Source organism: Gorilla gorilla, chromosome 5, assembly GCF_029281585.2.
Source record: "Gorilla gorilla gorilla isolate KB3781 chromosome 5, NHGRI_mGorGor1-v2.1_pri, whole genome shotgun sequence".
In the NCBI taxonomy this organism is placed as follows: domain Eukaryota; kingdom Metazoa; phylum Chordata; class Mammalia; order Primates; family Hominidae; genus Gorilla; species Gorilla gorilla.
The window spans coordinates 176,697,559-176,709,653 of record NC_073229.2 but is presented as its reverse complement, the minus strand read 5'-3'; the positions used below and the strand labels follow the sequence as shown (position 1 = coordinate 176,709,653).

General features: G+C 35.2%; 1 protein-coding gene across 20 annotated transcripts in view; it reads left to right on the top strand.

The window, feature by feature from the left end:
• Window positions 1–12,095, top strand: part of SYNE1 (spectrin repeat containing nuclear envelope protein 1) — a 522,579-nt gene that overhangs the window by 96,262 nt on the left and 414,222 nt on the right. For all 20 annotated transcript variants that reach the window (XM_055390873.2, XM_019029254.4, XM_055390870.2 and 17 more), the window contains one exon: window positions 818–879. In XM_055390873.2, coding sequence (XP_055246848.1) covers window positions 818–879 — 62 coding nt within the window. The remainder of the gene's footprint in view (window positions 1–817; window positions 880–12,095) is intronic.

Here is a 12,095-nt window from a genome sequence, read left to right as displayed (position 1 = left end):
CTTACTGGCTGTTCACTGAGATTGCACTTCACTCCTGAAGGGAGCCTCTAGTTCCTTGCCATTGACCCTCTGCAAAGGAACTTCACAACCTGGCTGGTTGCTTCTTCTAGGCCAGCAGGAGAATCTCTCACTCCAGTCAGCTAAGCTGGAGTATCATAAAGTAACATGATCACAAGTGTGACATCTCATCACCTTTGTCATATCCTATTGGCTAGACACAAATCACAGGTTCTACCCACATTCTGCCGACACAAAAATGGGGACTCCATGTGGTGGGAATTTTTGGAGGTCACTCCAGTGTGTAGTCACCACATTCTCATCTGGGTGAAGTTCCTTTTGTGCTTCATGTATACGGCTCTATCTTATTGCATTATTGTGTAACCCTCTACTATTCATAGTCCTTGCTTGTCCATTTCCACCTCTAGATATTTTATAGCAGGGACCTTGCCCTATTCAACCCTCTGTATTCCTTTGCACTTAGCATAAAATTCAGCACTTAGTGGTCTTGGTGAATTTTCATTTTTAACAGCTTTGTTGAAGTATAAGTCATCGGTGAATTTTAAGTAAGTGGATGAAGGTAAACATAGGGCTAACATATGACAAATTTTAAAGCATTTGCAGATAATTTTTTAAAGGAATAGTCTGTATGATTATATAGATCGACTTTTGTTGACTTTTCCCTTCAAGACAATAATTGGTAAAATGAATGAGAAAACGATTTCACAATTCCTTCCCGATTTGTGTAAATAGGACTTTTTCTCATTATACAACTTCATGAAATATTACATTATTTAACCAGATTTCTTTTTCCTTCTAGATGAGCAAGAGATAGTACAAAAACGAACTTTCACAAAATGGATCAACTCTCACCTGGCCAAGGTAAAGGAAACTACCCAGCATTACAGGTTTACTTAGGTTGAGCCAGTAAATCATTAAATGTCCAGTATAACAAAATGCTTCTGTCCCTGTTGTCACTGTTGGGAATCAATGATACTGTAATCTTATAGGTTGGTCTAGCTGTTGCCTATGAGTGGAATTTGCTAACATTGCTTCTGGGAAGAAATGAACTTATAGCTAGAGTCAAGAGCAGTTACTTCATGTCAATTCTGTGAATCTTGAGAAACTATTTCATCCAATTATTTTTTCTAATACTAATGTGTGTGTCATGTCAAAAGGAGAATTTGTGCTGGATTTTTGTTTGTGTGTGTTTGTTCCTATTTGGAACACAAAGAAGCTATAAGTGATCTATGCTAAGCAAAAGATTTTAGCTAAAGAGATTATGATAGTATCAGTGCTCTCATCTCTGGTGCTTTGATTTAAAAAAGTAACCATGGTAATAGGACATGAAAAGGCTAAAATCATTCTAGTATTATCCACTCTGTCATTCAGTGATATTAGGTGACTATATGTCTATGTATTAGAATGTCTTTGAACATAAATACTAATATAAAATAAATCTTAATCTTGATACAGTATAATAAAATTAATCTCTTGTACTGCTGATAAAAAATAAGCAAGCCAAGAGACATCATATTTGTAAAAATAAATTCAGATTATGGGACAATTGTGTCTGAATTCAGTTAGAGGATTTGCCGATAATTTTTAAAGGAGTAGTCTATATGATTATATAGTTGAAGTTATGTTGACTCTCCCTTCAAGACAATAATTGGTTAAATGAATTAGATGATAAAACAATTTTATCTTCAAACTTTTTATTCTCACTTTTGCTGAGAGTGGTGCCTATAGTATGTAAAGCCCAACCCTACAAGCAGGTTTTGATCAGGGGCTTCCCCAAAGCCACTTTGATAGCGCAGAAGCAAACAAAGCATGACAGTTGATTTTAGTCCCATTCTACAGATTGTGTCTGCGCTAGCCTTTGAAGACACGAAAAAATTAGTAAAACACTTTCCCAGGCCCCGAGAAGCTCGCAATCCAGCCATGAAAGAAGCCTAGAGCGACCTGTCTAGATATAGGATAAACCAGGGTCATCTTTCCTATGCTCTCTTCCCCACAGCCACTTGATGAGAAGGGAATTTGGCCCAGTAGTTGCCCCACAATCTGCTCTGTGAAAAGGCAGTGGATACATAGGATTGATGACTTTGGGGCTTATTTTTTAAAGCCTCCGTTGGTCCCATCTGGCCGCTATTTGTACTATGGAATTGTCATCGATTGGGGAAAAGGTTTTTTTTTTTTTCAAAATGAAAAGAGTTATTATTTTTTCATAGTGTACAGAGGTTACATAATTGAAAATAATATTAATAATGAAACTTTTAGAAAGTGTAAAGAAAGTAAAAGTAATCTTAAATCACATAATCCAGATACAGTCATCATTAAGATATTGGACAACACTTTTCTACACACAATTTCATATAAGTGGTTTTATAGGATATTGTTCTGGAGCGTCTATTTCACCCAACACATCAATCCATGACAATGTATAGAACTATGTAATTATTGTAATGGCTAAATAAACTTTGTCATGTTTATCTGTGATGAGTTAGCCAGTTGCCTGTGGAGGGTTATTTAGGTGGTTTTCAGTTGTTTCATATTATATAAAATACTACAGTGAAAGTCCTGGTATACGTTGTTTGAACACTTGTATGATGTTTTCTTCTTAGGATAAATTTCTAGAAGTAGGTAGTCAACAGCTATGCACAATTATGATTTTAATATATTCTAAGATATTCTAAGAATCCTAATTTCCTTGCACTATTAAAACACACTTTAAAGTTTTTAACAGTTAGTGGTTGGAACTCAACCCTGGAATAATGGCAGTGATGAGCTTTTCTCACCTTTCCTGTTTGATGTTTCCTTGCATGGTAATCCAGGTATACATAGCTCTGTGCTTTGGAATGTTTTCAGATAAACTGACAACCAAACTGTTTATAAGTTAAATTTACCATTTCCAAATATAGCTTTAATAATAGGTAGTGGCAGGTTTAAGAGCTGGGATGTTTAGTTGAGAAGAAAGGAAGTTGATCCTTTTCTCCTAAAGTTCTTCAATCTTGGGAGCACTGGGAGCTGTTCAGAAGATGCTTAGGCAATCAGGCAGGAGAAAGAAATAAAGGGTATTCAATTAGGAAGAGAGGAAGTCAAATTGTTCCTGTTTGCAGATGACACAATTGTATATCTAGGAGCGCTTTTTAATAGGAATTTTTATTTTTGTGCTTGACTGCTTTGCTCAGTTGCAAATTAATATACTTATGACTTTTAATTAAATAAAAAATCTTTTACTGATGACATTTTATTCTAGTGTAACATTTCTTTATAAATATTATGACAGCAATAAGAAGAGATATTATGCAAATAAGATTGCAATCTGTTTTTTAAAATATGCTTTTATTATTTTTTCTTTTTTACATTTGTTAATTATTATAAGTAAAAATATGCTTTTCTTAAAACAAAAATCTTATTATAAGTAAGAAAAAAACCTAAGGATTTTCTGTGTTTGTGTTTTTATTCTATTTTTACTACACAAATGTTGGATCATTAAAACTTGTGGGTATAAATATCTGTTCTTTTTTGATGTTTATTATCAAATTGAAGTCTTAATGCTTCTCCAATTATGTAAAACATTGCAAATCACAAATTGTTGATATAACATTAACAATTGGCGGGTTGTTGTTATTTCATATACCTGATAATTTCTTTCAGGGATGGGGCTCTATTGTTAGACATTGAACCTATAATTTTCTCACTTTTCAAGAAGAAACCAGTATCTTTCTATTCTGTTAGCTCTGTTAATGAAAGAAGGTGGAGTATTTTATTAAATTAGCCCAATATTGATTTTTAGTGATGGTTTTTCAAAGTCAGGTTTCTGACTCACATCTAGCTTATCAGCACTTATTGAGAAAACATGTTCCTAAATTCTTATCACTGCCAATTACAGTGCCTTAGCAACTTTATCTCTTATTTATTTAACCCTCACACAAGAAAATGCATTATTTTTATTATTTTGTAGATTATGAACCAGAAGCTTAGAGTTCTAAGCTTAAGTGGAGAAAAATGGATAGACTGAAAAGATGTTTAGGAGTGGACTTGATAGAACTGAGTAATTAATTGGAATCTTGGAGGGGAAGGAATCAAGAATGACTTCTAGATTTCTGGCTTGAGCAAATGATTGAGATTATTCACAGATATAGGGAATACAAGAGGCTTCGGGGGAAAGCTAGGAAATTCAGTTTAGAAGGAGAAATTAGTTGGTAAAGGTGAACCCATTCGATTTGGCAGTTTGGAAGTCATTGTCCGCCATTGGGAGTGGCCATGTTATAGTAGAAACTAGACTATAGCGAGCTGATGAGTAAATGAGAGGTAAGGATGTTAGTACACTTAATATATATTACTATATATATTGTGTATATATATAAATATATATTACTACATGTAGTAATATATAAATATATATTACTACATGTAGTTATATAAAAATATATATTACTACATGTAGTAATATATATTACTATATGTAGTAATATATATAAATATATATTACTACATGTAGTAATATATATAAATATATATTACTACATGTAGTAATATATATTAATATATATTACTATATGTAGTAATATATATAAATATATATTACTATATGTAGTAATATATATAAATATATATTACTATATGTAGTTACATATATAAATATATATTACTATATATTGTGTATATATATAAATATATATTACTATATATATTGTGTATATATAAATATATATTACTATATATTTTGTGTATATATATATAAATATATATTACTATATATTGTGTATATATATATAAATATATATGTATTACTATATATAGGTGCAGAACATTGGATTTGGTAAAAGCTGTTTTAATAAAGGGTGGTCATGAGCCTGCATCTGTATAGAAGGGAATGATCAAGAGCTTGTAGAGAGGGAGAGGCTGAAAAAGAAGGCAATGAATGGGATTCTGAAGGAACAAGGCGCCCGAGGAGGCAGAATGAGAGAAGAAATCAAGAGCAGAGGTGGAGGGTGTAGGTTTGTTCCAGAGCAGAGATATCTCCCCTTCTCTGAGACTAGCATTGGGAATAGGAAAGTGGGTGTGGCTGTGTCTAACTTTGGGATAGGCAGAGAGATGAAGACAGAGGTGGCATGGACTTGAATTTGAAGGAATTCTCACCTAATGACCACAGATGTCTTAGGCCTAACAGCATAGGCCTTGCATTTTAGGCAAAGAAGTTATGTTACGATGAATATATTTAAAATTCGACAGTTAAAAATAGTTCTTTCACATTTTAAAATTTATCTTAAAAAATTCCTACGTTTTACATAAAATTCATAGACTGTTGTAGTTATTTAGTACTTCAGCCACCCAAAGGGAACAATCTTTAAAAACCCTTTGTAAAAAGTTAGATGTTTAAAATTAGGCATGTATAAGCAATCTTAATATTTATGTTGATTATTTTCTATTATCAAATGCTTGCAGTTTCATATTTTCTCTCATTTTATCAAATAGAATGGAATATTGTATTTTTATTTAAACACCCTTGATTCAATCTTATGATATTTGACTGTGAGATAAATAGATTGCTTGTCACTAAGCCCTTTGAGGAAAAATAGGTCTCAAATAGCCATGTTTTAGTGTTTCTATAAATGGAGCTTCTTTTCAATATAGAATGAGCAGTCCTTTATCCTTCTGTCAGCCTTAAATTTATGAAGCCATCAACAAAAGGCACTGAACATTTTAAATACTGTGTTTGGGATGAACTTAGGCATGATATGAGCATCTTCTCACTTTTCAGAAAAACTGCAGAAAAAAAATTTATAAAACATTATTTAGGTTCCCTATTAATTGCTGGGATTGCCATAACAAAGTACCACATACTGGGTGGCTTAAAATGAGAAATTTGTTATCTCAGAGTTCTGGAGACTCGAAGGCCAGGCTCCTTCTAAGTCTCTGGGTAGCTGCATGATTTCAGTCTCTGCCTCTGTGCATGTCTGTGTCGAAATTTCCCCACTGTGTGAGGGCACTGGTCATATTGGATTAGGACCCATGCTAATGACCTCATTTTAACTTGATTACCTCTCTAAAGACTCTATTTCCAAATAAGGCTGCATTCTGCAGCATTTTGGGAGGTTAAGATTTCAGCATATCTCTGGTGAGTAGGCACAATTCAACCTATAACAGATTCCATTAAGAGCACATTTTGTTTTAAAACCAAGTTAGATGCATACAGTCTTTTAAAAGGAACATTTTGGATTTTCCATGTTTTTTCTGAAAACAAATCCATGCTAATCATGAATTTAAATGACATCTTTAGAGTCATAAAATATCACTTTAGTGGTGGCTTTCATCTTCTTTAGTTGTCTTTCCACCAGCAGTGCTGAAAGATAACATGGAAACATGTTCAGAATAGAATTTTACTCCCATCTGTTTCCTTGTACACATTTTGGTGAGACTATTAATGAGCTCAGACAGGAAGATAAAGAGGCAAAGAGGAAAAGGTAAATGCAATAATTCAGCCCCCCAAATAATTTTTTAGTTGTTTTTCTCAAGCTACAATAAGTAGGTGAGATGATGGATATGTTAATTAGCTTGATTTAATCATTTCACAATGTATGCACATACCAAGATATCTATATCTTATATAACAAATATATACAATTTTTATTTGTCAATTATATCTTAATAAAGCCAGGGAAAAAATAAACCCACTTTAATTTGTCAACCCTAAACATTGTAATGAATTAGTTATTTCCAAATATGTAATTAAAACCTTATAAAGGAAAATTCCCATTTCAAAATGAATAGCATTTGTTAATTTATTTATAGGATATATTAGCTTATGGATAACAAAGATCTAGATCTCACAAAGTTTATGCAGATTAATAAACATTTTGCTAATATTAATATTTGTCAAAGTTCCTTCTTTAGAAATATATTATTTTATTTATTTATTTATTCATTCATTCATTTATTTATTTTTTTGAGACAGAGTCTTGCTCTGTTGCCCAGGCTGGAGTGCAGTGGCATGGCTTGGATCACTGCAACCTCCTTCTCCCGAGTTCAAGTGATTTTCCTGCCTCAGCCTCCTGAGTAGCTGGGATTACAGGTGCCCACCGCCATGCCCAGCTGGTTTTTGTATTTTAAGTAGAGACAAGGTTTTACCATGTTGGCCAGGCTGGTCCCGAACTCCTGACTTCAAATAATTCGCCAACCTCAGCCTCCCAAAATGCTGGGATTACAGCTGTAAGCCACCGTGCCCAACCAGAAATATATTTTATTTATCATACATTTATTCAATAAATATTTTAAAATGCTGTTTAATAAGCTAGAGAATATTCTAGGTGCTGAAAATGTAGCAGTGACCAAAACAGAAAAAAACATAACCATCTCATTATGAAGCTTATATCCTAATGGGGGAGACGGACAGTAAAGAAGATCAAGAAGCTCTTCTGCTGAACATAGACTGAAGAGAAGTAAGGGCAGAAGGAGGGAGATAAGTTAGAGGTTATTGAAGCCATCTGGCCAAGCTACTGGTGACTTGGACCAAGATAGTAGCAGTGGAGGTGATGAGAGGTGGTTGGATACTGGAAGACTTTTGAAAATGAAGCCAACAAGATTTGTTGATGAATCAGATATTGAGTGTGAGCAAAAGAGAGGAGTCAAGGGTAACCCCAACTTGTACCAAATAAATAACTTGGTACAATAATGCTTTTATACTATATAGTAAAACAAACTTTATTACATCTGAAAATTGTTAAGAGCTGAGTTTTCCAAGCAGACTTAAAGCTGAGCTGGAGGGCAATTATTGCCTTTGGAATATTTATTCGGAATTGAATTAAATAATCAAGGAAGTGGAAAGGATTATGCTATCTGTCACAGGAAACAAAAAAGAATGGGAACGACCTTCCCACCTTTGCCAAGCAGAAGTGGAAAATGATCACAACAGTGCTGTTATAAAGGCAGTGAAAGAGAAGCAGATTACACATACAATTTTTAAATTACTACACCTTGTTTCTGAAGATATTGGAAACATTCAGTTAGATTTGCTAAATAAAATGACAAAACCTGTTGGACATTAATTTTATTTGACTACTGTCAGTGGTTATAATCATGATTTACTTGATCTGGTCCAAGGATACTTTGGCATTTTGATACATATACTGTGGAGGGTTCTTTGCCAACCTTTGGGGAGGTCACTTGCTCCATATCTGCTGGTTAACCTCTCTTCCTTCCCACTTCTCTATATTACTGTTGTTTAACTTGCTGCTCCCACCCAGAAGATAATCATCAGAGCATGCAAAAACTCCAGACTGGTCCTGGGATGGGAATTTTTCTACATATACAATCTCTTAGCTTGTGAAATAATTCCTACCTGAAACTTATATAAACCAGAAGTAGTGGTTTATCTGGTTCTAGAAGTTATGGGTCGTTCTGTGCACAGAGGTTTCAAGGGTGCACAGAATGCACATGGAGAGTCAACCTTTGCCTTGAGACTTCCCTAGATGCTCTGCAGAAGAAAATGTTGTGACTATCTCAGGTCATGACTCTTCATCCTGTTCAGCAACCCTGACTGTGCTCAATAGTGTGTGTGCCTCAACTGAAGTAAATACTTAACTGTGGCATGCGCTATTCTTCTAAGCATTTTCTGGTTCAGTTTTATTGGTATCACTAGGTACCTAGCAATCACAAATATTAAGCCATAGGATATGTGTTTAGTATTTTAAAGTAAAATATTGTAGCTTTTTTTGATGATAAAATGTTTTGAGAGCTCTTTTCTCAAAAGGAAAAACCATTTACTAGAAGACTAAAAGTGATTATGGATGATGGCAAATGAGGACCTAGATGGTCCTGGTGTGAGACAGGTGATTTTATCATTTTCTTTGTTAAATACTAAATTATTAATACTGAAAATCTACTTTATAGCTGCATGATATTGGTCAATAGGGATTCTAAGATTGTAGAAGATTCGTAGAAATTTGTACCTCATACAGTGATGATATGCTAGTAATGTTTCAAAGTAGGTTTCTATTCTTCCACAATGCAGCCACTATGTAAAACAATATGTCAGTTTTTCAAAAAATAAGATAAAAATAGAATTAACATGTAGTTCAGCAATTCCACTTCTGGGTATATATCTACAAAAATTGAAAGCAGGGTCTTCAGGAGATATTAATACACTCACGCTCATAGTAGCATTAATCACAATAGCCAGAAAATGGAAACAATGCCGATGCCCGTTGATGGATGAATGGATGCAAAATACGTGGTATATCCATACGATGGAATACAATTCAGCCTTTAAAAAGGATGGAATTCTGGCACCTGCTACAACATGGATGAACCTTGAGGACATTATAATAAGTGAAATAAGCCAGTCACAAAATGACAGATACTGTGTGATTCTACTTATAAGAGGTATCCAGAGTAGTCAAAATCATTCAAAAGAAAATAGAATGGTAGAATGGTAGGGGCTGAAGGGCAGAGGGAATGGCTAGTTGTTGTTTAATGGGTACAGAGTTTCAATTTCACAAAATGAAAATGGTGGAGATCAGTTGCACAATAATGTGGAAATATTTAACACTACTGAACTGTATGCTTAAGAAGATTAACATGGCACATTTTATATTATGTGTATTTTAGCACATTTAAAAATTAAAAAGTTAAACTACATTCAAAAGGGACGTGTCTGAAACCCCAGTAGATGCCTGAAGCCACAGACGGTACTGAACCTGATCACTGTCCACTAGAACACATTTCTGTTCATGTCCTCTACCCACCAATGTAACACCTTTTCCATCTTAACTCAGCACTTACCATTTACTCTGGCCGTAACTTTTGTTGAGGTGTGACAGCCAATTTTCTTTTTTCACAGTTTCACAAATAAAAGATTTATTCTTACCATGGATCTTAGCAATCTCAGATTTTTTTTTTCATTTTCTTATTGAGAACTTTCATCTTTTCACTTAAAGGAAGCACTTTACAGCATCTTGTCAGCATATCCAAATTGACATCATCACTACACTTGCACTTTGTGGTCATTGTTAAGTAAAATGAGGATGACTTGAACACAGGCACTGTGATACTGAGGCAGTTGATCTGATAACCTAGACAACTATGAAGTGACAAGCAGGTGGGTCAGGTTGAGTAGACAGCATGAATACCCTGGGCAAAGGGATGATTCATGTCCCAGGCAGGGACAGCTGAAGATTTCATCACACGGCGGGGCGCGGTGGCTCATGCCTGTAATCCCAGCACTTTGGGAGGCTGAGGCGGGCAGATCATGAGGTCAGGAGATCGAGACCATCCTGGCTAACACGGTGAAACCCCGTGTCTACTAAAAATACAAAAAAAATTAGCCAGGTGTGGTGGTGGGCGTCTGTAGTCCCAGCTACTTGGGAGGCTGAGGCAGGACAATGGCGTGAACCCGGGAGGCAGAGGTTGCAGTGAGCCGAGATTGCGCCACTGCACTGCAGACTGGGCCACAGAGCGAGACTCCGTCTCAAAAAAAAAAAAAAAAATTTCATCACACTATGCAGAACAGTGTGCAATTTAAAACTTATGAATTGTTTCTGTCTGGAATTTTTTTTTAAACATTTTCAGACTACAGTTGACCCTAGGTAATTGAAACTGCACATAAAGGGGGACTGTTTTAGTAAAAAAAAAAAAAAAAAACCGTACAATTAGGTTCTTCTGAAGATATGCACTTCTGTTTTACAGAACAAATTTACTTTTGGTCACTTATGTGAGTGGGAGTGGGGAGACACTGATATTTAAATTGTTACACTCAGAATAGTGTTTACACACTAAGAAATTAGACACGTCAGTCATGCCTCCTTTTGTTGCAAGTAAATAAAATTAATTTTAGATGATTTAACCAAGAAGAAAGAGCTATTGAAAGGCTACTAGTTGTCTCAAAGTATGAGAAGGAAAAGCCAACTGGGCAAGACAGACTTAACTCAGCAGGCCTGCGGTGCTCAGATGCTGTGTTCCAAAGACGGGCCTTAAAAAAAAAAAGAAATTGAAAAAAAAAAAAAAAAAAGAATAGACCTTGGCTGGCTTCTGGGAGATAATCTGAGCCCTTGGAATATTCTGCCCCAGTAGTGTGGTTTTCTATGCCTGAGACCTTGAGCCACACTATATTTATAGTGAACATCAGTTTTTGTTTGTCCTGGGGCCTTGGCCATGCTGTACCACCTTGATAGATCTTTTTATGTTAATAATGTGATTTGGGTTAACTTTTTTTTTGCTGGGTTTGAGGGTGTGGGAGAGAGCTGGAGCTGAGTAGCTGAGGTCAATCACATGGATGTTGCTTGTCTATGTCATAGACCCCCCAGTAAAACCCTGGACACTAAGACTTGGGGGAACTTCCCTGGTTGGGAACACTTCACATGGGTTGTCACATGTCATTGCTAGGAAATATAAGTACATCCTCATGTGACTCCACTGGGAAGGGAGAGGTCATTCACCTCTGAAAGCCTGTGCATAGTTTCTCCTGGACTTCACTACATGTATCTTTTTGCTTTGCTGATTATAATCTGTATCTTTTTGCTGTTATAAGCTGTAACCATGAGTTCAGCAGCACTTCTGAGTTCTGAGTCCTAGTGAATCATCAAGCCTGAAAGTGTTCTTGGGAGCCCCCAACACACTGACTAACCCAGTTGCGAGAAAGTCAGAATGGCTCTTGGAACCTCAGCAGCATGACCTGATGACACTAGTCCCTAGGTCACTGCCATGGGACAATGTAATCCCAGACATCTTCTGGACCCAAGCAGAGAATATGATGGGCCCAGCTCAGGCCACTCACATACAGTATGAAATGAAAATTTAAGAAGTTCTCACATTTAAGTATTATATATGAAATAAAAAATGTTCATGCATAAAGTAATTATGACAAAATAGTCCTTCTATAGACTACATACAATATATAAATTCCAATATTTAGTAGGTATTTCTATGACTTAGATATTACTCAAATTTAGTGAGTGTTTAATAAGGATAAAAGGAGAAAGATAATAAAATAGGAAGAGAAGAAAAATGAATAAAATATTGTTAAACATCTAAGTGTGCTGAGTGCTATTATGCGGACTCCTACCTGCTATCTTGTTTAATATTCACAGCCACTACCT